The sequence below is a fragment of the Alexandromys fortis genome, unplaced genomic scaffold (assembly GCF_014885135.2).
Source record: "Alexandromys fortis isolate MF-2015 unplaced genomic scaffold, M_Fortis_MF-2015_v1.1 scaffold_118, whole genome shotgun sequence".
In the NCBI taxonomy this organism is placed as follows: Eukaryota; Metazoa; Chordata; class Mammalia; order Rodentia; family Cricetidae; genus Alexandromys; species Alexandromys fortis.
The window spans coordinates 2215115-2242752 of NW_026068010.1; the positions used below are offsets into that span (position 1 = coordinate 2215115).

A 27638-nucleotide genomic window follows, 5' to 3' on the forward strand; every position below is an offset into this window, starting at 1 on the left:
GAGGTCAGAGGACAAAGGCTGCAGGCCGGAGGAGACCCAAGGACATACCAATGATGTAGGAGAGGATCAGGTTCCAGCCGGTGATGAAGGCCCAGAGCTCCCCCACCGTCACGTAGCTGTAGAGGTAGGCTGAGCCTGTCTTGGGGACGCGGGCACCAAATTCGCCGTAGCACAGGCCAGCCAGCACCGAAGCCAGGGCAGCGATCAGGAAGGAGATGACGATGGCGGGACCAGCATTCTCACGGGCCACTGCACCAGCCAGGACGTAGACACCAGCACCCAAAGTGCTGCCCACCCCAAGAGCTACCAGGTCAAAAGTGTTGAGGCAGCGGGACAGGCGGCTCTCCTCCCGACTGCAGTCCACCACCTTCCGACGCAGCATCTGCTGGCCCAGGCCGAGCAGGTTTTTGCAATCCATTGTGCTGAGCAAACCTGGCAGAGAAGAGAAAGACACAGTCTTTGGTTCAGCCACTGCCACGTGTCACCTGCAATCTCACGTTGCTGCAGGATGGAGCACAGCGACGAAGCCCTTTATAAAAAACATCACGGCTACAACGTTTTCAGCTTAGCATTCCACCAATAACCGTCAGATTCCATGGGGACAGTCTCGGGGTTTTCCAGAACACACAGATACACAGAGTTGCCCTGTCCCAGGTACCGGGGCCTCCACATTCATTTTAGTTCTTATGGGTACAGGTGACCGCTAACTGAGTGACACTGTTCCCAACTTCAGCTGTGACTTATACTGTATTATAACGAAATGCAACCAAAGTATATAGTAATTACTAAAACCCTTAAGTCTTGAGCAAGCCAATACTCCCGAGCTCAGCAGCTCTCCACCCGTGGGTCAAGCCATTCTGCACGTCAGGTATTTATATCACGATTCATAACGGCAGCAGAATTATAGCAATGAAGTAGCAATGAAATAATTTTATGGTTGGGGGTCACCACACCATGATGAGCAAATGCATTAAAGGGTCGCAGCCTTCTCAAGATTGACATCACTGTTCTAGACCGTGGGATCCACCCGTAGAATAAACAAACAAACAAACAAATAGAAGAAACCGGGCACAGGCTTTATGCGAAGTCTGAACTATCTTCACCGTCTTTCTCTAAACATAAAGCTGTCTGTTTCGGAGGAAGAGTTTACATCAGCGGCAGCAGGCGTGTGCACACCAGCACAGCTTCGGAAGACTACAGTTATTCTTTCTTTTGCCCTTCACAGTTTTCATCTTGACCATCAGTTGGTCTTTTGTTGACCTGACTTAGGTCAACAATGAAGTAAGACACTGATAAACAGAAGTCTCAGGTCTGGAAAAGTCTACTCCTAACCACCCACGGCAGCGATAGCCTGCCTGTCTCCTGACATCACCACAGGCTCCAGGCCACGAAGTCGCTGCGACTGTTTCTTCCTGTGTTTTATCTGCTGGCTCCGTAGAAAATCGTATCACCGAGACCCGTAAAAGTTTTAGTTAGACCTGGGAATCCCCCCTGTTGGATGAGGAAAAATAACTTGTAACTAGGGTCAAACAAGGTCCCAGGGTCCCAGTGCTCTGATCCTCTTCTGGGATCCAGGCAGCCCTGTAGGTGGGAAGGAAGTGATGGCCCCCGACACCTAGGTGGGGGCGGAATCTCAAGGAAATGATGGGCAGGTCACAGAGAGGGAAAATCCCAGAACTCCAGAGTGTGAAGTCCATGTAAGAGAGTTTGATGGCTTTCCAGTGTCTACAAGGAAGGGATTATTTTTGGATGTATCCAGGTGCAGATGTTGGTGTCTGCTAAGCGGGCAGCGTGCCTGGGAAATAGCAAGCTTCCTGCACATCGGGCCAAGACTCTGGGTGCCAGGAGAAGTAGGAAGTACTGAGTCCTGATACTGCTGCGTACAGGGGGCACATGGACAAAATCAACTGGCGAGTAAGTGCTTGGGTTAGCCATTGACAGCAAAGGTTCAGCTTTGGCGAACGACCCTGCTGCACAAAGCCTGCGTTTGGGTATGAAAAGAACATCGCAGCCCTACGGGTGGGACTCAGCACTTGAAGTCTTGCCCGGAATGCATGCTGCCCCTCACACCAGCCCCAGCATGTTGAAGAAAGTAAAACGTACAACTTCCCCACATCGCCTCTTGAGAGCCACACCCCAGGAATAGATTTCTGAATAGTTCCCTTAGCGTAGAAAGTGAACTCAGAGACCTCAGACCAGGACAAAAACGGCTCTTTTGGCTAGGCCTGGGTGCAAAATACTTAGGGACAGACCTACCTGGGTCTCCACCAGCACAGACAGGACGCCAGCCAACACCCACTCCAAGAACCAACTCACTGATACTGCAGGGACTTCAAAGTCGCCTTCAGACTGAGGATCATTAGCCAGACAGAGAGGTCCTCCTGGTCTCAAGGCATTGTGAGGGTAAGAAAGTGTAACCACAGAGCTGTCGCTCACGTCCCCCTAAACACATGCAAGAAAAAGGCCCTCTGCCATTGGTGTATCCCTTGGTGACAGGGAAGTGAGAGGGGGCACAGCTGGGAGCAAGGCTGTGCCAGGTGCTGTGGGCTGCTGAAGAGGACACTAACTGTCTCCCTAACTGAGACAGCAAGGTGTCCATTTCCGCCCTGTGGGATGAGAAGAGAAGCGATACTAATTCACTACACCCAGGGTTTATTTTAAGAAGCACCCTTTGTGTCTCTTCAGAGATATTAAAAAACTCTCAGGAAGGTGATGTCAAGATGCATCGGTCCACCTCTTCCACTCAGGCAAGGCCTCTGCAGCGGGACTTACCACCAGCAGTTACAAAAGAGATGAGGTTTCTCTGTATAGAGAAATCCATTCATTTGCAATCCCAGCAGTAAATCGGAGGCCGACTTCCTGCCACTGGGACTCACACAGGAAGTCGTCGCCAGGTGAGGAAAGCAGGATCTAGACTAGGCTAGCCGTTTCCGGCGGGAGGGTGATGTGCACACAGCATCCCCACTGATGTTTATTACACGTATTGATAGGAGTCTTTGCAACGTGAAGTCTCTGCCCCGTCATATTCCATACTGATGGTTACAGAACACTTGCCTTAGGAGCGATGTGTTCCTTTCCCACAGAAACGCTATCTCCAAACTGTACCCTAGCTATCGCCAAGTACAAACAGAAGTCAAACAGAGCTGGAGAGGAGGCTCGGTGGTTACATGCACCGCTCTTGCAAGAGGACCCGAGTTCAATTCCCACTGCTCACATCAGGCTGATCACGAATGCCTGTGACTCCGTGCTCAAGCGCATACAATAGCTCTGGTCTCCTGTAAACGTGTTTGTGTGTGTGTGTGTGTGTGTGTGTGTGTTACACACAATTAAAAACAATAATAAATAAATCTTTAAAAAAACAGAAGTAAAATTAAAATGACTGGCTGTGGCGGCACACACCTTTAATCCCAGCACTCAGGAGGTAGAGACCTGTGGATCTCTGTGAGTTCAAGGCCAGCCTGGTCTACAGAGCAAGTTCCAGGAAAAGCTAGGGCTACTCAAAGAAACTCACCTTGAATAATAATAATAATAGTAATAATAATAACAATAGAAGTGAAATGGTCCAATAGGCCAGGGCTTCAGAAAGACTTCCTTGAGCTCTGTATTTTAAATCTCAAAGCAGAGAGTTAAGAGTGATATGACCTTTTTAGTTTCAAATTTAATCTCTGATTCCTTCCGGTCTGATGGTGTATGGAGAGAGGGGTTAGAAAGAAGCTATTAGACACTGTCCCCAAATGCCATTCTTTAAAACGTTAGCACACCCGTGTCTTTCTGGGTTTTCAGAATGGCCTGTGCACTCACGGCCAGCTCCCGCCTGCTGTCTGGTGTGACACACTAACCCACCATTCCCGCGGGGAACAGAAGAAAGTCTGCATTTGTTCAGGGTTTAAGAAACCACACCACACAGTTGCTAGAGACAACACAGGAGCTGGCCAAGCCCTGCACCTGTGGACCGTGGCGTGTGGAGGCTTGAAGCTTTCATATGAAGGGCGGGATGCTCATAATATAGGGACCTGCTACCAGATCCAAAAAAAAAAAAAAAAAAGCATTAAAGGATGCTGGCCATTGTGGAGGAGAAGCACTGGTGAGATGATGAAGAAGAAGGTTATGGAAAGAAGACAGTCGTCATGACTATGGTGGTTTGGGATGAAAATAGCCCCATAGGCCCATAGGGTGTGGCACTACTAAGAAGTGTAGCCTTGTTGGAGTGGGTGTGGCCTTGTTGGAGTGGGTGTGGCCTTGTTGGAAAGAGTGAGTCAGTCTATTCTTGCTGCCTGCAGATCAAGACGTAAGACTCTCAGCTCCACACTGCCATGTCTCCCTCATGATAATAATGGACCAAATCTCTGAAACTGTAAACCAAGCCCCAATTAAATGTTTTCCTTTATAGGGAGTTGCTGTGGCCATGGAGTCTCTTCACAGCAACAGAAATCCTGATTAAGACAATGACCATGGCCAAGATGATCAAAGAAGTGATCAAAGGAATTCACTTCTGGTCTGTGGTGAATTCATGTGTTCACAAGGCACTGGATTCTTGACCCAGGGGATTCAACAGGAGCAAAACACAAAAGAGCAAGTCTGAGGGGAGGCTGCGAGTCTGGGGAGGAGCGGTATCAGGAGGATATACCTCAGCCATTTAACACACGTCCCAGGAGAGCCTTCATTCACGTAAACCACGTCCGTAACATGTGGATGGCACTAATGGATCAACAAGTGAAAGAGCCACAAATACTGACTGAAATTTCACTTCATTCTGGACGTCACTACGTGAAAAAGACAGGAGTAAGCATCATCCCCCCTCACACACCAGTCTAACAAGAACCATGAAGAATTTACAGAAATATTAGACAAAACAATGTAGCCTTTAAAAACAATCACACAAGCCAGGCGATGGTGACACAATTTTAAACCCAGCACTTGGGAGGCAGGCAGATCTTTGTGAGTTTGAGGTCAAGCTGTTCTACAAGTCAAGTTCCAGGACAACCAGGACTGTTACACAAAGAAACCTTATCTAAAACAAAACAAAACCCCAACAAATAAAACCACACAGGCCTGGAGATAGGACTCAGCAGATAAAAGCATCTTTTACAAGACTGGGGTTCTGGTCCCAACACCCACATGGTAGTTCACAACTCTCTGTAACTCAAGTTCCAGGGGATCTGATGCCCTCTCTGGGGCTCCACGAGCATTGCATACACGTAATAAGAAATAGACACTCATTTAAATAAATATTGAATCTTTAAAAATTACATGACTTCAGAAACTAGCACATAGCGTAAAGGGGCCTGAGAGAGGAGAGCAGATCCAGAAAATGGCTGAGCTGTGCCTCCTGTCACTGCTTTCCTGAAGAACCAGAAATGTGCCATCTCACCCACAGCAGAGGCTCCAAGTCCAGCCAGACCCTTCACCTCACACAGGAGCCTTGCTTCTAAGATGTGGCCCTGTCCTGAGACCCTCAATACACACAGAATGGCTCTCTCAAGCCTGTCACAGTAAGGCACAATGCTGTTGTGACAGCCAGCAGGGCCCAACAGTTGTCCAAGTCTTGATAACTTTAACCTCAACCTCCTTTTACACCATCAGAAAGACGGAGAGCCTTACTGTCTTCTTGCTGATTCGAAAGGGGACAAAGGCAGACCTCCCATCCTAAAACTAAACCCGCGTCATGCGGAGGATCTGCAGGAAAGAGGCCTGGGGTCGAGGGCCAGACATGGCTTGGGACAACTTTCAAAAACCATAGGGGAACCACCAGGGACAAACACCCAAGAGAAACAAGAGGGAAGGAAGATTTCCTCTGGCTTCACTGGTTCCAGACCTGAGGAGGAACGTCACAGCATCTCAGTCATGTGCTACAGCGAAAAGGCTCCTCTCGGGGCCAGAGAGAGAGCAAAGAATGCAGCCAGGACGAGACACAGCCAGGAGAATGCCCCCTTCGCATTTCCCCAAGCAGGTCCTGTGTTATGGAATAAATCCTTCTCTACTGTGTCTTTGCCAAGGCAATGGCTGATTGGTTTGATAAAGAGCTGAACGGCCAATAGCTAGTCAGGGAGAGTTAGGCGGGATTTCTGGGCAGAGAGAGAAGAAGAGATGAATCTAGGGAGATGCCGGAGGACTCGGAGAGGAAACAGGAGGGGCAAGATGGAAGAGAAGTAAAAAGCAATGAGGCAAAACATAGATTAATATAAATGGGTTATAAGAGCTAGTGGGACAAGACTAAGCTAAAGGGCAGGCTTTCATAATTAATAATGAGTCTCCGTATCATTTCTTGTCAGCTGGCAGCCCAAAGAAAAATCCACCTACACCACTGTCAGCTAAGAAGCCACTGAATCATGAAACATCAGTGGACTGATTCATTGGTTAAGTAGAGGCTTCATGATCCAATAACCTCTCAATGATGAGACCCACCCAATACACAGGCCTTTTGAAGACACCTAGCACCCCCATGCACACACACAAAATCATGGAGATCACTATCCCTGCCTCAGCAATGCAGGTCTTCTGAGGCCCCGGCAGGATAAAGCATGGGGGGACAATGTAAAAAGTCAACTGTGCTTTTCTGAAAAGCCACCTTAGAATCTCTACCATCACACCAGTGTCGCTGTTTTCCTTTGAAATCTTGATCACAAGGCAGGCAGGCCATGAGGTCGGCTCTGGCTTCTTCACAGCAGCGGGGTTTGAACCTGCTTTGTCACAGAGACCCCACTGGTTCCATCTGCCTCACCACACACAGGCCTTCTCAAAGCCGATAGCCCAAATCAGAAATGACCCAGCCCGAGTATGGAAGACACCAACCAGAACAGTGACATAGATCCTCTCAGGGCCACACATGGACAAGCTATGTGCACGGGGTACAGGAGGCTCCCAAGCCTGCCAGGGGCAGTCCCAATGGAGCAGGAGTAACTGGGGTCTGGGTCCGAGGAGCAGGGATGCCCATTAAGAGGACTTCATCCATCTTCCCCTGAGACGGAACGCTGGGGCCGTTACTTCCCTGGGCCTTCAAGGTATCCTGAACGGTGACAGCAATTTTCTGTGGCTCATTTGAGAAACATCTTGAAAAAGGACCAGGAACAAGAATAAAGCAGAGGAGTCCATGCAAAACTCCATTTCACTTTCGATTGGCTAGCCAGCGAATACTTTCCCAGCTCATTCATTTACTCAGTCAGCACGACCTTAACGAACCTGGGCAGGTCCCAATATACACGCAAATCAGGGAACACACCTTACCTCCTGGACTTCTAGAAACTTCACTCACTCCTCCTCAAGTCTTCCCACCATCACAAACAAAACAGAAAAACAAAACAACAACAGCAACAAAAAAACCATGGAATTCCTACAAAATCCAATGGTTAAAAAGCAGACAAAGAGAAGAAGCTGCAGAAAAGGAGTAATCAAGGGAACTGAAGAAAAAACAAAACAGCACAACTTGGTGAGCGGGGCCTGGTAGGAAGAAGAAAGACGAGACACCGGAGCCAGGCCAGGCCCATGCAGCGTGTCTTTAAAGTCAGGAGTTCAGCTGTCTGTCCTCTTATAAGGAGAGAAGGGTGGAGCCGCTTTATGTTGCTCAACTCACATAGCTCAGATGTATCAGGGCCAGGACCTGAACGCAAGTCACCTGCTTTCCAAAGCCGGGTTCTCTGCCAGGGCTAACCTGACTCGGTTTGGGTTTGATGTTATTGTTTATTCTTTGGTGCTGGGGATGAAACCCAGAGCCTCAGGCACACTAGTCACACCACCAGGCACCTACTTGTCTTGTGTCAATCGGAGTCCAGCCATGTAGCCCGACTGACCCTGAACCTACTTTAGAATCCCAAGCAGCCAGGACAAGCACGTGAAACCTTTTCTTATTCCTGCCTTGCCGGACACAGCTTTGTCCAAACATGCCTCCTGCTGCCTGACAGATCTCACTGGGTCACCCCATCCGAAACTTACAAACACGGAATGACTGACAGGCATTGGGGAAACGAGTTCCTGAACGCAGAACTGAACTGATCCCTCTAAGCACAGCAGAAGGACTTCGAGGGTATCACCCACGCCCTCCTGCTGCTGGCTGTGAAGAGGGGGAGACTCGGGGGGAGGTAAACGTGGGCAGTTTCAGTTGCATGAACTACCCAGGGTTGTGGTAGGAATATTCTAGAAATCATAGAGACAGCAGGGCTTGAAAAATGTATGTAGAGGGAACTCCAGACAAGTCAGAGTAAGAAAGATTAAACACACTTGAAATATTTTATGTCTGTAAAACAGAAGAATGAATTATATATATGTTTTTCATGGCAGGAGGATTGAGACTATTGCCTCTCTAGAGGATTATAGGCCTCTTATTTCCTGAATTTTTACTGTTCCCCCCATAACAAGTGTGCAATGCTTCTGAATTAGAGGGAGAAATCTCTCTAATGAAATCATCAAACAGGAGGGAAAAGGGAAGATTAGAAGATCCCTGGCAGGGTCAACCCATCTCATGTCTACATAGGAAATGCTGGTAATTAGGTCTGTGTGATTCTGTTATGTTTTTCTCCATCTCTGTGCAGGTCTGCAAATTTCCAAAATTAAATACAAAAGGAAACAAATTCCCCTACAACTAACCCCGAAATGCTTGTAGCCCCCACACCAGACCCTGCTCCACACCCCATGGATTGACCGCTTCCAATATTATTAGTCACTGCCATGGAATGAGTGAAACAGTCTTTTGTAGAGAGTCAGGTTGGACTGTATTTGTTGTGGATTATTCCTTCACACTGTGTGAAGATGTGTAATCGTGATTGGTTTAATGAAAAGCTAAACGGCCAATAGTTAGGCAGGAGGTATAGGAGGGACTTCTGGACAAAGAAAGCTCTGGGAAGAAGTAGGCAGAGTCGCCAGGCTGACAGAGGAAAAGGAGGTGCAAAACGGAACAGGGGCAAAAAGTCATGAGGCGGGGCTGGAGATATGGCTTAGTGGTTAAGATCATTGGTTGCTCTTCCAAAGGTCCTGAGTTCAATTCCCGGCAACCACATGGTGGCTCACAACCATCTGTAATGAGGTCTGGTACCCTCTTCTGGCCTGCAGATATACACACAGACAGAATATTGTATACATAAGAAATAAATAAATAAATATTTTTAAAAAAGTCATGAGGCAAAACATAGATTAATATAAATATGGGTTAATTTAAGTAATAAGAGCTAGTCAGAAATAAGCCTAAGCTAATGGTCGAGCTTTCATAATAAGTCTTCGTGTCATTATTGGGGAGCCGAAGGGGCAAAGACAAGTATGACTACACATATGAAATTACTAGTATTGAACCGTTTTTATTGGCTTTATAAAAATAGCCAAGAGTAGAAAAGACCAGGGTTGCCCTCTCCAGCTGTTTTTTTGCTTCCCTATATTTCTTTTGAGCTTCAGAATTAAGACAGAAAAGTCAGCCACCTCTCCCTCAAGCTGGTGCTGGAGAAGCCAACATGAATTCTGAAGATTAGGCTGGGGGGGGGGGCAGATAATTCCTAGATTATCCAAAAGCTCATGGCTGCTGTGCTAGAGGTGGAGAGAGGGGTGGGGGCATTTCCCAGCACATGTTTTTGTGATGCAGGCTGTGAGGGGCCTAGGGAATTTTACTCTCCAGCCAGTACTAGGGAGAAACAGCATAGCACACACACACACACACACACACACACACACACACACACACCTGCAGCTGGCACATGGGGCAGCAGACAACTGCTGTGTTGGTTAGAAGCCAGGGAGCGGCAGGAGGGAGGGATGGGCTGAACCAAACCCTAGAGGAGTCTAGTCTGGCCATGTGACTCACTCCTTGAGATTCACACCTCGATTTAGGGGAAGATTAATTCAGATTTGTCATGAAAAACACTGAGGGTGGGGGCGCACAACACAACATGACAAGTCCAAGGACTTCCCTTTGCTGGGGTACAGCATCCTGTTTCCACGCCTCCTTGCACAGTATCTTAATCTGATTGGTGAAAGCATCTTTGCATAAACAAATGTTAGAGCCTGCTGTACTTACCTGCCAGTTTTCTCGACCCTGTTTCCTCAAAGAGCCTTCAGGTACACAAAACACACACCCCTGGTTGCCATGGGTACTATCTAGGCAGAAGTCGTGCGCAAATAACCCCTACACAGGAAATGCCACCTTTTGTGGTAGGTCTTCCTGTCTTATTCCAAGCCACACTTCACTGGTGGCCAAAACCTCAGACGCTCACTCTGAAAGGACGGAATTTATATTCTGAAATATCCCTTCAGGCCAAGCCTGTCCTCAGTCTTCAAAATCTCCTAGTCAGAGCGTCCCTGCCACAGGCTTCCTCCTGTGTAGTGTGCACACAGGGCCACCCCGGGAGGCCTCAGGTAGAGAAAGTTTGGTCTGCCTAAGATTCCTTCAGAGAACAGGAAGAAAGGGGCCAGTTACCCAAAGGTCTTCAAAGATCGGAATGCTTATAATTATCTGAACGATCAGAGACCAGCACGGAGGCCAGGTGGAGGTGGGGAAAGGCACCCAGAATGCTGGAGGAATTCTAAAGGAATGAAACTAACTACCCCTGGGAGAGTGTTGTGGCCACCAGGAACGATTTTTATCATAGGTCAGTGGCTATGTCAGCTGCTTGCTTTCATCGTTCTAATGTAACACAGTAACCGCACAAACTCCAGGACCTGAGCTTGACCCACTGCCTCACTCAAACGACAACGTTCTAGACCCGACTAGGTGAAATGCTCCCTTCTTTCTGACAATCGATTCTACCTCCGAGAAGAAAGCCATAGGTCTATCTGAGGCTTGTGTATGAGTGTGTGTGTGGGTGGGGAGGTGGTATATGTGTGAGTGTGTGTGTGTATGAGTATGTGGTGTGTGTGTGTGTGTGTGTGTGTGTGTGGTGTTTGGCGCTGGGGGTGGAATGTGCTGGACACACTGCTGCGTTACACTCCCAGCCCTTTAAAGAACTCCTAAAACCAGAATCCAGATACTTCCACGTAGGTCTTAACCAAGAGCCACTGTCGCCCCCCCCCCCCATCACCAGACAACCTACGGCGAGGACGCCTCGATCGCTACAGCAATGAGAAAGTCCTGTAAGATTCCAGAACACGTTTTCCTGTACAACCAAAAAACTAAGGCATTTCTCACGAGTAGCCGATGCCACCATGTTCCCCCAAAGGCTGCGAATCCTGGAACGAGCCACCAGCCAGCACACTCACGGGCCCAGAGACTCTAGCACAGCCAGCTGAGCTCTCCCACATCCCCACTAGGACAGCCTGAAGCAGCCCTCGACCTCAGAGACCCTTAGAACCCCACAGTGATGTTGTCACTCCCGCAGTCGGGTCAGTTATTCGGGGCTCTATCTGGTTTGCAGCCCCTCCATGCTGGTTTGGTGGACAAAGCCGCCACGCTGGGATAGCCCCCTTGATGACAAGATGCAGAAAGATCTCCAAGCTGCGCTAGCTACCTCACCCTGCCTGGCCGGCAGCTCTGCCCAGTCAGTCCAACACCATGAGAAAATGGGCCACAATACATTGCAAATATATAAAATACATATGACACTGACAAAAAAAAAAAGAAAATATAGTTACATCAAAAATATGTCCCTGGCACATTGTGGCACACACCTTTAATCCTAGCTCTTGAGGGACAGAGATGACTGGATCTTTGAGTCTGAGACCAACCTGGTCTGGGGCCTGGAGCTCCGAGCCATCCTGTCTCTAAAAAAAAAAGTTCTCCACCCTGGGCCATCACCATTCTAGGGTTGCAGAACCTACAAAAGATGAGCCATACACCCCCCTGACCTCACAGTGCACTAGCTATTTGGGAAGAAAGCAACTGGTTGCTTAGGCACAACAAGTATTTATTGAGCACCTACTGTATACGACAACCCCTCCCCTGCTCAGGACTCAGACTACATGAAGCTCCCTGTCCTCGGTGAAGACGGAGGCATAACCATGTCTGGCCAAGACAGGAAGGTCTGATTATTAATTATAATGGAATTATTATTAACAGAGTTAATGACAGGAAGTCATTATTAATGAGGCGACAGCAGCTTCATCCACAGGTACTGCTTGTAGCCTAATCTCCCCTACAGATCCCCGCTCCCCGGCTCCTTCCTCCGCCCTTCTTAATCCTCCCTGCAAGGCTCACATGTGACACAGGTCACCTGCTGTGTCTCCCACAAATGCCTTCTGATTAAGGAGGATCTGCTGAACCTGATTGTGTGGGCATTCTTCACAGAGGCACAGAATGAGGACTGCGAATGGCCAGAAATGACTGTAAGAAGGAGTGAGAGAGGTGTGCTCACACACACACACCCACACACACCCACACACCCACACACACACACCCCTCCTTACCCCTGTATGCCCTCTAGCTACGCTGAAAGCTCCACCATTCAACATTTTCTGATGATAACGCAGCAAGAACGGAATCTCCACACCAGTGAATCTTTGTAATTCAACAGAAAACAGAGCAGTAAATTCCTCCCCCCACCACCACCACCACAATGGCTTGGATTTTAATTAATTAATTAATTAATTAATTACTAGGCCGGGTGCAGGACCTCTCTATGTAGCCCTGGCCGTCCTGGAACTCGTTATGTAGACCATGTTGACAAAGATCCACTTGGCTCTGCCTCATTAGTGCTGGTATTAAAGGCGTGTGCCACCACCCCGACTAAGCAATAGATTTTAAAAGTATATTTCCAGTGGCATCCTTTTTCTCTACAGAACCCAAACGTGTGTGTGTGTGTGTGTGTGTGTGTGTGTGTGTGTGTGTGTGAGACTTTTATTTAAAAAGAAAAGAAAGGCAGTCTTCTCTGGCCAAACTTGACCAAACCCCCATCCCTCCCCCTGCTTCCCCTCACTCCTCACCCTTTACCCTCCAGACCCCCAACCCCACTCAAAACTCTCAAGCTTGAAAAAGAGTTGTGAATTTTAAAAATAAGATAGGGCTGGGTGCAAGGTTCAGAGGTAGAGTGTTTATCCTGCACAAGCAAGATCCGAGGTCCATGTCCAAATTCATACACAAAGACAACTTGGGGCTACAGTCATCGGTTAGGTTGGGTTGAAATGAATGACACAGTCTGGTGCAAAAATTGTTCGTGTTGGGGCTGGAGAGATGGCTCAGAGGTTAAGAGCATTGCCTGCTCTTCCAAAGGTCCTGAGTTCAATTCCCAGCAACCACATGGTGGCTCACAACCATCTGTAAAGGGGTCTGGTGCCCTCTTCTGGCCTGCAGGAATATACACAGACAGAATATTGTATACATAATAAATAAATATTTAAAAAAAATTGTTCGTGTTCTGGGTTACCAAGGGGCAGACGGTACCTGGAGCAGGACTCGTGAACCTTCTCACTGCAAATGACTGGAGCCTGGGGACGAGAGGTCACAGTGGAGCCTGTGGTAGTTCCAAGTTTCTGCAAGACAGATGAAAAAAGTATCGTCACACAGCTCAGTTTGGACACCAGAGCTTCCCACTCGGGGCTGTCAGGGAAGCTTTGCTGTGGTAAGCAGGGCTCCACACCTAAAGGAGTCCACAGATGGACACCGAGTGGACTAGGCACGGGAGGATGACCACGAGTCACCCTGTGTCCTCTGCAAGAGCAGTCAGGGCTTGTAACTGATGAGCCAGCTCTCCAGCCTCATTTGTTTTTTAAATGGCATACTGCAACATGCCAACATTAGGAAGAATCTGAGTGTATCAGTTAAGAAAGTAAATACGCGGATCAGAGATCAAGCCAAAGTGCAAACACCCACGTGTTTCAGGATTTAAAAGCCCTCACAATCTGATTTCAGAACACACATGGAGTTTTGATGTCATATCCAAAAGAACATAACGCACTGATCTAAAGAAGGTGACTATGGCCTGCAAGTGTAGATCTCTGAGACAGTGCTTATGTAGCATGCAAAATAGCCCTAGGTTGATCCCCAGGGCTGAAAAAGGAGAAGGGGTAGAGGAGGAAAGGCTTAAATAGCTGTTTAGGAGGCTTGCTCGGGTCACATTTTTCTGCTATAGTATATAAAACAATTAATGCTAAATTAAAGCGAAAGAAAATGCGTGCCCTGCATTAATCCAGGGTGAACCTACTGGGATTAGTAGCCTGGAATGCATTGTGAATAAATTCATTAGTACCGCTTTTCCTAATCCAAGAAATGCTCCAACCAACTCAGTCTGATTTCCAGACTTGCAAATTCCTTTGTTAGAAGCAGAACAGTAAAAAAAAAAAAAAAAAAAAAAAAAATACCATACACCTAATACCCAAAGAATTCAGCACCAATTACGTTATGGCAAAGCAGGCGGCATTTAAGCTGCATCCCCCAGGGCCTCTGGGGGTGAGGAGGCTGTGAACGTGTGGTCATGCACACACAGAGTGGACACTGGCCCCCGGGGGTGAGGAGGCTGTGAACGTGTGGTCACACACACACAGAGTGGACACTGGCCGGCCCAGGGGAGCTAGGTACTCAAGTATTAGCGAGCAGATCGCCCCGCCCAACTTCTAAGTCACGAGTCAGATCTTCCCCATTAGCAAGGCAGGACTCTGCGAACGAACGCATCTGGAACCCGTAGCCCATGCGCTGGGAAGCTAGTGACCACTGGCCATCTTGAGACCGTGCTGACAGGCATGCTAAGGGTCCATTTTTTTTTCTTGTAAAATTTCTTACGATGTATTTTGATCATAGTTACCTCCAACTCTTCTTAACTCCTCCCAGAGCCACCCCCGACCCTTGACCTCTGTGCCATTTTTTTTAAATAACCCATCAGTTCCATTTTGCGCTTCCCATACGTTCCTGCGTGTGGAACCATCCACTTGAGCAGTGCCTCTCAACCTACAGATCTCGACCACTTTGGGAGCCCCCTAAGTATATTGGAAAACACAGATATTTACATTATGACTTACAACAGTAGCAAAACTAGTTATGAAGTAGCAACAAAAATAATTTTATGGTTGAGGGTCACCACGACACGAGGAACTGTATTAAAAGGCCACAGCATTAGGAATTGAGAACCCCCGCAGTGGAGTGTGGCTGACCTAGGAGGAGCCACACCTTTAATGAAAACTGGCAGCCCCTCCCCCAGAAGACATCCATAGCTCCTCAGCTAGGAGTGAGGGCTCATGAGTCCCCCTTCCCCGTCCATGCTGACTGTCACTAAATCCATCTTGTGCAGCCAGCTCAGCTGCTCTAAGTTCCTAAGTGCACAGAACCTGCCATGTCCCTCTCTGGTCGGCTCTGACCACTGACTCGCACAGTCTTCCTGCCCAGAGGTGGCCATTGCTGGGTCTCAGTATCCAGAGAAATCCCCTCCGTCCTTCAGTCTGGAAATATCATGTCATCATTTCCCTCTTCACTGTTCCCCAGAGGCCAGTACGGCAAAGGCTTGCTCGTCAGTCTACAGGCTATTGGGAGGTGGTGGAACCGTTAAGAGGTGGGGACGAGTGGGAGGAAGATAGGCCACAGAGGGCATGTCCTTCAAGGGGACAGTGCGACACATGCCCTTCTTTCTTTTGCTGTGTAGCCGTGAATGGAGAGTTTTGCTCCTTACGTGTTTCTGCCTCAGTAGGCTACCTCTCCACGGGGCGGTGCCTGGACTGTGGAAAAGCTGGCTGAAGAAGCCAGGGAAACCAGCCAGTAAAACTGACAGTCAAAAGGAAGCGTGGTCTACAGAGAATGGCTAAGATATACATCCTAGCCTCAGGTCTTCAATAAATTACCCCAGTCCACTCTGGACCAAGATCATTTGGCTCCAAATTTGACGATTCATCCTTCAAGACAAAATCCTTGAGACAGAAGCTTCATTGCTCTTCTTTGCTGAACACTGGAAAAGGTCAGTGAAGGAGAGAGAGTCTTACCCCTGAGCAAAAATCAAACAATGGCTGAAAATGGAAGAAGTGGGAGTGGGGAGAGTGAGGATTTTCCCCACGGTACATCTGTCTACATCTGTCGATGTCTAGAGACATCTTCATTTGACACATCAAGGGCTAACAGGTAACCAGCAGATGGAGGCCAATACAATGCACAGCACAGTTCCAGCTAAGAGTTATCCTCAATGGAAGGTGGGGAGGCCACTGAACCTGGGGACTGTAAAGTGTTCCACGTCTAATCAAGTGGGTTGGAGATCATTCTAACTCTTAAATCCCCGGCCCAAGAGCCACAGCAAGATCTGCAAATGAGCACGTATTCCCAAGAACCCAAAACCTCATTGCGACATCCCTGGAGGAACTTGGATGGCCCCAAACCACGAGACAGGAAGCAAGCACATGAAACAAGATGGAGTGTGGATAGAGGTGCCAGCCCAGGAATGAGTCTGCAGCCCCGGCTGAAGATAGACAGTGGGCAAGGTCTGGAGAGACAGGATCGCTGGTGCCCACTCTGCCCTGCAAGCCATACAGGTGGCTCCTAGCTGGGCACCTATGGTTCCTATGTCATCAAGGCCAGCCTGCACTACACAGTGAGATCCTGTCACAATCCTGACGGACTGATTAATAGACAGATAGGCAGAAGCCAGCCCGAGCTACACAGTGCGACTTTATAACAGTTTAGATTGGTTGATGGATTGATGACAGACAGAGATGGCATATAAATCTGTTAAGTATTTGTTTTAATTTAATAAATGCATTCTTGGAGGATTTCTTAGAATAAATGTCATGGGTCCACAAACACTTTCTCTGCATCTCATTCTGCCCTTCAGCCCTGGGTGCTCACACTCAGCATGCGAGGATATCTCTGCCCTGCAGCTGATGAGTTGCCCGGATAAATGTTGCCAAGGGAGGAGGCTATTCAAAGGGATTTGAGTAAAGAATTGTCTGATGGGTGAATAATTAGCTCTTAATTACAGTTTGTCTTTTAAAATAAAGAATTATCTCATTAACAAGGTGCCCAAGGGGACAATGGCACCCATCCTGAATTTGGACATGCAACGCGCCTGTCTGCCCATCTACAAAATACAGCCCTGACCATGAGAAAGTAATGGTATAATGAGAACTACTCTTTGGTTGCTGCTGTTGGGGGTTTTTCTTTGTTTTGTTTTGTTTGTTTTTTTAAGTGTTCTGTATAAGGGTGTTTGCCTGTGTGCATGTATGTGCACCATGTGTGTGCAGTGCCCACAGAGGCCAGGAGAGGGCGCCAAATGCCATGGACCTGGAGTTAAGCGTGGCTGTGAGCTGCCACTGGGTGCTGAGAATCAAGGTCCTCTGAAAGAGCAGCCAGTGCTCTTAACCTGAGGCATCTTGTATACACAAACACAAAACACACTGCAGGGCACACAAGTGCAAAACACACACTACAGATCACCAACAAAGTGAGTGCAGAAATGAAGGTAACCCATAGCTATAATCCCAGCACCCAGGAGTCTGAGATGGGGGATGGAGAGTTTGAGGAGAGTCTGGGATACAGTGCGAGACCCTGTCTCAAAAAAGCCCAAATCGGCAAAGAAAGAGACATGGGGTGGGGGTACAGCAGACCCAAAGATCCAAATAAAGGTCAGGGAGGACCTCCCTAGATGGAAGCAGGCAGCAGCTCAGAAGGCCTGACTAGGGAGGGCACGTGTCTCCAGGCAGGAGAGAGCTGAGAGCAGAGCCCTGCGCTAGAGGTTCTGTGCTACTCATAAGGATGTCTTCAAGCTTCCCCTAAAAACCAAGGCAGACTTTGACCTCCACACCTGCATGTTCTCCAGCACATCCTCAGTAATCACTTTCCACAGCCCTTTGTCCCCATGATCGGCTTATGCTAACTTCCAGGGACCCCAGTAGATCAATAGAAAACTAACTAGCTGGAAACGGGGCTCCCTCACTCGCCTAGTGCCCTGGAGTGGTGCCTGGAGACAGTGGCCTAGGGACACGCTCAGTGGGCCTTCCCCCAGGATACAGGCTATCTCCTTCCCCAAAACCAGCCCTTGAAGCACCTAGCACCTTCCCCAGAGCATCCTCCCAGGCCTTGCCACTCCCCTTCTTGCGCCTCTCAGTGCACCTGGCTGTACCATTCTCCTTACTACTTGGTGCATCTGCCTCAGTTGGTAAACAGGTTTAAAGCCCCGGGGTTGCAGTTCAGCACTAGACCACTACTAATAAACAATAATAGATAATGATAGTCATTATTATTTTAAAGTAAAAATAAAAACCAAAGAAGATTGCGGTGGCGATGGTTATGGCACTATAAATGTGCTAGGTGTGGCGTTGTGCGTCTTTAATCCCAGCACTCTGAAGGCAGAAGCAGGTGGATCTCTGTGAGTTCAAGGTCAGCTTGGTCTACACAGTGAGTTCCAGGACAGCCAGGGCTGTGTAGAGAGACTGGGGTCTCAAACAAACAAAACACATTATGAAAGTACTTAATGTTATTGACTTAAAAATGGTTAAACTGTTTCATATTCTGTGCATTCTACTGCAATTTAAAAGTACGGATAATTCAAGAACAAACTACAACCTCCCCCGTGTAGGAGGCAGGGCCTTAGAGAAAGCACTGGAAGAAACAGAGCTGTTAAAACACACAGGCCTGTTTTCTTCAAGGGAAGAAACCCAAGTCCCTGTCACCAGGAAGGCTGGTGACCTTCACTAACAACCTAGTGAGCTTTTGCTATTCTATATGGAGCCACCCTTCCCAAGTCCCCCCAAAACCTGGACATTATTTAGGCCCTTATCTTGAGTTTTGTCTCTCGGTGCCTAGAATCCATTCTTATGAGAGAGGTCACAAGTACTTTTCAATCTCCATCAACAGAACCCGTCCTTACCTTTCTTCTAAACCCTTCCTCCGTAGGCCCTTACCCTGAGTGCTATTGGCCAATAAAATTCTTTGTTATTGTAAAGGTCACAGGCGCTTTGCTCCTTTGCGAGAGAGTTTTAATGCAGCCGCCCCTGAAGCTTTGCTGTGATAACTGCCCCACGTAGACTTTCTCCCGGAGTTTACTATGTTTAAAGGTGTAAGAAAAATAAACGCAGGAGGCCAGACTCCGGAAGTTTTTGACCCAGTGCCTGCTAAAGTGATGCTGGCCCATTCTTCACCTCCCGTGGATCGTTTCCCTGTAAGCCGTGAGGCTCGAAGGGACCCCAACACATACCTAAAGGAATGAAACAGCTAAACAGAAGTTCAGCGACTCCACTCACAACTAGACACCCCCAAATTTATTATAGCCCCCAAGTGGAAACAAACCAAATGTTCCGTGTTGTGGGCTATCATCTATCCACAGAAAGTTATGAAGTACCGACCCAGGCAACAACATGGACAGGACTGGACCATACCATGCCAAGTGGAAGAAGCCAATCGTAAATACGTTGGGTTGGTCCATTTGTACAAAATGTCTGGAATCCTGACAGAAAGAACTTAGGGTTTGTCCGGAACTGGGGAAGTAGAGGAGAAGGGAAGGAGGAGCCAATGAGCAGGTTACATAGGCATGAGTAGTGGAAATCCTAGAATCACAGTGACGGCTGGCTAAGACTATGTAGTCACTAAAAAGCACCAAGTTTCGCTCAAATCAATGAACATCATAGCAAGTAAATGACATTTTAAGATACTGATGGGAAAAAAATCTGACAGAATGGCTGAGAGTGCTCCATCACCACCAGGGAACAGGATGATGCTCTTGCCAGCAGCCCCACCCCCATATTTCAGTCTAAACTCTTACCTCCGCCCTTCCAGACCAAAAGGTGGACCCCAGCTGCAGCCGGCAAATGCTCCCCACCATCCTCAGGGGGTCCTTTATTACATGGAATGGCCATTCTGCTCTGAGAGCATCAGGAACATGAAATGCACTCCGGCTTAATAAACACACCCAGCCTGCGCAGAGCTGTTCCGTTCCAGCAGGAACAGAAAACCCAATCTCGGCCCGAAGCTTGCATAGAGCAGTGTTAGGCCACAGAATAAACGGAGGAAGGCTACACCATTTTCTTAGCTAAGGCCACATACATGGCTTCTAGGCTTTCAGCTCCAAAGTGAGGGCAGCGTGGGAACCCTTCTACCTAGGATGTGGGTGTGTGTGATCAGGGGCCTGAGAAAATGAGATGACTTTAAAAACCGATCGCGAGGAAGATTTTTACTTTTAAAGTTTAAGAGCAACGCTTTGAAGGCATGCTAGGTTCAGGAAGGCAGAGGCAAACTGGAAGACATCCCCAGCAGCGTGAGCAGGAGGCTCACAAACGGCACCAGCATGGCATACCCGCCAGGCAACCCGCCTGCCAGGCGACCTCCTGTGATGCTGTGGGACATCTGGAGTTGATGGGAACGACTCTGTGCAGGTGGTGGCAGCCAGATGTGTCTGGAACCACCCCTAGAGATAAATAGGTCTGGGATGGAGCCCAGAGTCCACAGGTTAAAAAAGTCCCTGAGAAGGCTGTCTGTGCTAGTCCCTCAATTACCGTGGGGGATTGGGCAAGCACCGAAAACCTTGGCCTCGGGAGTGCTATGCTTTTATAGGCCCGTGAGTAATTTGTTCTCCTGGGGCTAAATTGCTAGCTGGCTGCTTCAAATCCTAGGCGCACAGAAAGGACGTGGGGTGAACCTGCAGTGCAGAGCCACGCGCCTCAGCGCTCCTTCGACACAGGGGACCCTCATCCTCTCTGGGGGGTAAGGGGGCCGGACATTTCGCGCTGCCTAACTGTTGAGGAGTGAGAGAAGGGGCCCCAAGAAGCTGCAGAAGAAATAAATATGGTGCCTAGAAGGATGAGAAAACAAGCTAAACCATCCCCAAAAAGCCCGTGTGCCATGGACACAGTCGCCAGTGTGCCCTTTAAAGGAATCTGGCCTTCGTTATCATTTAAGCATTCTCAGATCTAGGGACGACAAATACACAGTTTTAAAAAAGTTCTGGAACTGGCGAAATAGCTCAAGTGGTTAAGAGAACTGACTGCTTTTGCAGAGGATCTGAGTTCAGTCCCCAGCACACACATGGTGGCTCACAACCACCCTGTATCTCCAGTTCCAGGGATTCTAATGCTCTCTTCTGGCCTCTGAGGGCACTGCACACATGATGCACAGGCATACACGCAGGCAAAACACCCATATGTATAATTTATTCTATTTTAATAAAGTTTCACCAAGCATGGTGGCACATGGCTTTAACCCCAGCCCTCAGTAGACAGAGACAGAAGGACCTCTATGAATAAGGCCAGCCTAGTTCAGTCCAAATTTTCATATATTTAAACTTTGGGGTGTCCAGTCTCTATAGAGTAAAACAAAAGCTTTATTTGTGAGGCCATTGTGAATCTCAGCTTGTCACACGAATATGTGGAACTGAGTTCAATCCTCAGCTCATAAAAAGCTAATGCTGGAGACGGGGTCAAAGACAGGAGGGTCCCTGGAGCTCATGCCAGAGACAGAGGCAGGGACGGGAGGGTCCCTGTAGCTCATGCTGGAGACGGAGACAGGGACGGGAGGGTCCCTAGAACTCACTGGTCAAGCAGTCTAGCTGGATTAGTGAGCCCCAAGTTCAGTGAAGATTTAGCCCCAGCCTGGGAAGCCAGAGGCAGGTAGACCTCGGAGTTTGAGGCTACATGAGAGCTTCAGGCCGACAGAGCTACATAGTGAGAGCCTGTCTAAAGTAAGAGTAGGGAGCAGTTGAGGAAGACAGCCACCATTTACCTCTGGCCCCCACACTCACACACACACCTCATAGGCAGACAAAACCACAGGCTCTGCCTTGCTCCACCATGAAGCCATTCTTCCTGTCTAAACTTGGGGAAAAAGAGAAAAAAGCCCAACCAGGAAGCCACCTTCCTCTGTCCAGGAGGTCTGGATGCTCAAAAGCACCATTGTTTGTTTTGCCAAAGTGTGTATACATCCACATCCTGCTTTAAGAAGCTAAACAAAAAGAATTAAAGAATAATTTCAAGGACCAATTTTTTAACCCAGCCTCTCCGATCTAATTGTATCAAGCCATCTCACTTCCTGCCTTTTAACTTACATTTCTGTCAGCATCTCATCCACTCTTTTTTGTTGGCCTTACGAGGAACAGTCTCCCCTCAGAAACCTCTTCAAAGGAAACGTCAAAGTGAAATGTCACCGGGAAAGACACCAGGGAGCCAACAGCCAGGAAGGCACCCAGTGCTCAGCCCCGAGGCTGTGACATGTTGGGACCCAGGCACAATATGGATGGACCAGGCATGGCAGTTGTCAGTAGGCTCGGTGGCTCTTGGTGGCACATCATGCCATCTGGCACCGGATCCATCCCCATCACACCTAGCTAAGTCCTGGGGTCACCACAAGAAGAGCCAGGATGGCCGGGCGGTGGTGCCCATGTCTTTAGTCCCAGCACTTGGGAAGCAGAGACAGGCAGATCTCTGTAAGTTCAAGGCCAGCCTGGCCTACAGAGTGAGTTTCAGGACAGCCAAGGCCACACAGAAAAACCCTGTCTCGAAAAAGAAAAAAAGAAAAAGAAAAAAAAGAAAGAACCAGGATGCTTTGCCCAAGACATACTTCCCAGATTTTCTTCACCTACAGAGAGAGAAACCTGACTAACAAGGTGTGAACCTCGCGAGTGGAAGAGAGTAGCTGTGATCGATTATTGTGTGTGACTCACAGAAAACAGGGATGAGTCAAAGGTTAATCCCTTCAATCTCCAATCCGGATGGCTGATAGTAATTCTAAATTTAGAATTAGAAATAACTAAGTTTGCAGCACGTGCTAGCACACACCTTCAGTCCCAGCACTCAGGAGGCAGAGGCAAGCAGATCTCTGTGAGTTCAAGGCCAGGCTGGTCTACCTTGCAAGTTCCAGGCCAGCAAAGGAAGTAAGACATGTGTGGCTCTGCCATCTGGGCTCCCACCAGAACACTCTGCGCTGGAAGACAATAAAAGCCACTGAGAACAAGCAACATGAGCCCTTAGCATGCCCAGACCAGCAAGGGAAAGCCACAGACACAACAGACAAAGGCCTGCTCCATGTGGGACAGTATTTTCACAGGGCTCAGGAGGAACACAGAGGAACAAAGGACAATATTGGCAATGGCATCCTGAATCAAGGCTACTTTGTGCCTGCCTGATCACTTCTCAGCCTTTCACCCCCGACAGTGACATTCACCTTGGCAACAGTCTAGGATGGCCCATGACCTTGACCATGGTTCACACGTAGTATGTGTCTGGAAGATGCCTGAGCCTTGCAAGGAAAGCAGATGTCAGCAAGCAACTCTAAATCCCTCATTAATGTGAACACCCCAATTCCAACTCCCTGCTCAGGCACTGATGTAATTTTTGTTTTGTCTAGAACCCCTGAGTTTGAGCACCAAGAGACCTGCAAGAGGCGTGGACTCATTCTTGGTCTGTCCATTAATAAAAGACTCAAAACTTTTAATTGAGCTGGGCAGTGGTGGCACACGCCTTTAATCCCATACTTGTGAGGCAGAGGCAGGTAGATCTCTAGGAGTTTGAGAGCAGCCTGCTCTACAGAATGAGCTCCAGGAGAAACCCAGTCTTGAAAAACAACAAACAAACAAAAAACCTTTTAATAGGCATGGTTGTCAATAACCTTCTCTTATGGATCATTTCATTATGGTGAGCTGGCAGTCAAGGACTTATATGTGCTCTGAAAATTTGAGGACCAGCTGAGGTTCACTTGGGAAAATATTTCCTCAAGAACTCACTAACGATGGCATATTTCTGATAAAAAATATTATGTCCTAAATTCAAGTCGAAATATCCTTACATCAAAACCATGCTGGTAGGCAGGCCGATAATCCCAGCACTCAGGAGAGAGAAGAGAGTGAGTTTGAGGCAGCCTGGGCTATTGAGTGAGACACTGTCAAATGAAACAGAATACGTTAACACGATATCGGGTGTCCGGCAGGGAGGGCACATGGAATTATCTAGCACCCAGTTTGGGGTGTGAGGTTCTGAGCTGAAAACTAGGGGTTTGGGTTGACCAAGAATCAAGCATTGCCTGGCAGGGCTCTCCCGGAGGCAAGCACCTTGACAAGAGAAGGACACGGACCCACATTTAAGGAGCCAATGAAGGAAGCACGTCACTAACGAAGGAGACTGCAGCCATGTTAAAGAGTCCAAAGGTAGACTTAGCGTCCTTCCCCTCCATCTTCCTTAAATCCCATGCCCTTATCTTTCTCAGTAAGCTTGGGACCATGCCCAGCCCATTTTGATGTCAGCGAGCATAAAGCTGCCAAATCAAACATGAGATAAATTTCATGTGAACAGTAAGTAACTATTTAATATAAGTATGCCCCAAATATATCATCATTATGTTCCAAGTACTGCTAAATAAATCATTTTGTAAATTATTAAAGTTATCCTGGGTACTGAGTGGCAGAAGGCTTAACTTAACCTCTTCTGGCAAGTCCCTGAATTGCATCAGAGAAAGAAGGGGAGGAGGAATACCAAAAACATACCCGCTGCAAATTTAACTGGGCGTCCAGTATTATAACTTGGTGTGTGTCGTTGCGATCTCTGGCCCCACCCCACGTTGCAAGGCCCAGTCTCCAAGCCAACTGCCTCCTGCAAAGGCACTTCCCCAGACCAAGCCGGTGATGGAGACTTCCTTATTTGACAAGGGGCCCCATCTGGTGCCTGCAGGAGCCTACTTCAGCTACCCCAGAGAAACTGTAGAAGAAAGAAACGGCCAGCCACACGAGGTACTTGAGAACCACGATGGAGGGTGAGGGCAAAGCGTGGGGATGAGAGAGCAGAGCTGGGCAGAGCTCCTACCAAGCAGCAGCTTTGTTTTCAAAGGGATGAAAGTCAGTGCCAAGAGTGTGCCAGGCAGGCTCATCTACGGAAATGGGGCGCACACTAACGGCTTGAGTTATCACAGTATACACAGACCCCTAAGAACTAAGTACAGCCGTGAGGGACAGGTACCTGCCAGCGGAGGACTTCACCTGTGGGACGCTGCGTCACTTAGCTTTTCTCATCGCTGTCACAAAGACCTGACAAGAGCAGCTGAAGAATGAAGGCCTTGCCAGGCAGTGGTGGCACACGCCTTTAAGAGAGTTCCGGGACAGCCAAGGCTGCACAGAGAAACCCTGACTCAAAGAAACCACACACACACACACACACACACACACACACAAGCATGAAGAGCCCATGATTTGGGGGTTACAGTCCATCATGAAGGGGAAGACATGATGGCAGGAATGGAGGGAAGAGGGCCACAGAATCCAATCAGGAAGTGAAGAGGGGAGAATGCTGATGCCAGCCTGCTTCCTGCCCATCTTTAAAAAAAGTTTAAAGAATTTTTTTATTGAGCTATATAGTTTCCAACCCAAGGAAGTCAGCTACATCCATAAAGAATCTTAAATTTTATTTTCTGTAAGATTTGACTGCATATATGTATGTGCGAAGTGTGCGTGGTGTGCAGTGGAGGCCAGAAGAGGGCACTGGATCACCTAGAAACAGTTACAGATACTTGTGAGGGGCCATGGGTGCTGGAAATTGAAGCCAGTGCTCTTAACCTCTTCCTTTTCTTATTATCCAGTCAGGACCCCAAACCACCAAATGATCAGTCCATATCTAGTGTGAGTCTTCCTTCCACAGTTAAACCTCTCTAGAAATGCCCAGGCGTGTCTCGTAGGCGACTCTAGATCTTGTCAAGCTGCTGGTGGTGGAGATGACAGTCACAGATACTTGTTTGTTTTGTTTTTGTTTCAAGATAGGGTTTCTCTGTGTAACAGCCCTGGCTGTCTCGGAACTTGCTGTGTAGACCAGGCTGGCCTCAAACTCACAGCGATCCACCTGCCCCTGCCTCCCGAGTGCTGGGACCACATCTGGCAACAATCACAGATTCTAACCAACATCTGCCACTGTAATATCTAAGAAACGGATGCAGTACTCCTTAAAGGCGGGCCTTGCAATCTGACACCTGCTATAACTAAAGGCGCCAATTAAGTGAGTAAACCTTACCAAGCCCCAGGACTCCTTGAAGAATTAGCCTTCTTCACTAGTTACAAAGTCTGCTAAGTGTGCCATCCAGACCACCAACGCCTGTGTGAAGCCCAGACAGAATCAATAGAACTGCCCGCCCACCTGACAGAGCCCATGTAAGCACCTCCTAGACAAAGGAAGACAGAGAGAAGCTGGCCGCCACCTCCTGCAGCAGAGCTGGGCACAGTTCCTCTTCCTCTTCATCTAAAGGCTGCAACTGTTCTTAAGTGGGGGGAGCGGGCGTAGCCAACCAAGTAAACATCAAAGAACACCTCGGTTTTCTTACATTTATATTCAACCCACGGCCAAGATCTCTTGGTCTTTGCTGGAAGGATTCCAGGAGATGCCTTGTCAAGACAATGCTGAGCAGAAAGGGGCTGGGACACAAGGAACAAGGAGAAACGGAGGAGAGAAAGGAAGAAAGAGAGAGGAGGGAAGAGAAGGGATTTTTTTTAAAAAAAAGAAGATAATGTTTAGTCTGTGGTTAAGCCCCATGTCCATTTGTTGTTTTGCTTTTCTCTGCTTTTGAGAAAGCGTCTCAGAGTGTAGCCCTGGACTTCACTCTGTAGACCAGGCTGGCCTGGAACTCACAGAGATCCACCTGCCTCTGCTCCCAAATGCTGCTACTAAAGGCATGTTCTACCACATCCCCCTCTCAGTTTAAAAAGAGAAAAGACAGCTTTGGCTCCCAGCACCAGGGAGACAGAGGCAGGAAGATCTCTGTGAGTTCGAGGCCAGCCTGGTCTAGGTAGACCCAGAGCTACATAACAGAGAGACCCCAGGCTCGAACAACAAAACAAGAGACACCTTCGTTTGCTTTGCCACTGTGAGCTGTGCTGTCTCTCACAGAACTAGGAACAAACTGAGCCTGAGACAACGGAGCACGGATTCGGCATTGAAGTATGCCGCTTACTAAACACGTCCTGACACGAAGCAGGACAACCATGTCTGTCCCCCCCACTGGCTGGTGTTTGTGACGTTGGAGTTGGGCTAAAAGGTGAGTTTATATGTAAACGAATGGGGGGGGTTCAAACGGTGGCCTGAAAGGCTGACATTCCAAATGATTGTCTGTCCTCAACCGGACTCTGATGGCCACACAGTCAGGTGCCAACACCTACCCCATCAGCTTACATCTATGCTTCAAAGTCAAAGGGGGCAAGTTTTTATTAATTTTCACCAGATGTTCAAGCTTAGCCTGTGTATGCTCCCATGAGTGTGCCTGGATTTGTAGGATGCAACTTCCTGCAGATGGAAGGGACCACAGACCTCTCGGATAAATAAGAGACATTTTCTTTTCTTTTCATTCTTTTTTTGTTAATTATTTATTTATTATGTATACAGTATTCTGCCTGCAAGTACACCCACGTACCAGAAGAGGGCACCAGATCTCATTACAGAGGGCTGTGAGCCATCTGTGGTTGCTGGGAATTGAACTCAGGACCTCTAGAAGAGCAGTGCTCTTGACCTCTGAGCCGTCTCCCCAGCCCCAAGAGACATTTTCTAATAGCGGGGAACTAGTTAATGCAACTAGCATGCTGTTGAGATTGGGGGCTCTCATTTGCTCTGTGTCACTGCTTCTTAGGGCCAGGGAGTTTCCGTTTGTCTCTCTCTGACACCAGTAAAACCGGTTGCGAATCGATCCTAAGCTGAAACTGCAGACAGAGGAGAGAGGAAGCGGATGTCTCGAAGGCCCATTTGTTGCTTAAATAGCTGGCCCTACCTCTGCTCGAGCAAAGGAGCCTGGACAGGGAGAGCACTTGGCAGACTTTCAGAACAACTGAACCACTATCTCTAGCACCATTAAAAATGAAATCAAGGTTGGTGGTGCG

At 48.2% G+C, this 27638-nt stretch overlaps 1 protein-coding gene across 2 annotated transcripts in view; it reads right to left on the bottom strand.

The window, feature by feature from the left end:
* Positions 1-27638, bottom strand: part of Slc7a1 (solute carrier family 7 member 1) — a 70586-nt gene that overhangs the window by 23473 nt on the left and 19475 nt on the right. For both annotated transcript variants that reach the window (XM_050161953.1, XM_050161954.1), the window contains 2 exons: positions 13289-13377; positions 49-432 (listed from right to left, as the gene is read on the bottom strand). In XM_050161953.1, coding sequence (XP_050017910.1) covers positions 49-418 — 370 coding nt within the window. In that variant the 5' untranslated portion in view covers positions 419-432; positions 13289-13377. The remainder of the gene's footprint in view (positions 1-48; positions 433-13288; positions 13378-27638) is intronic.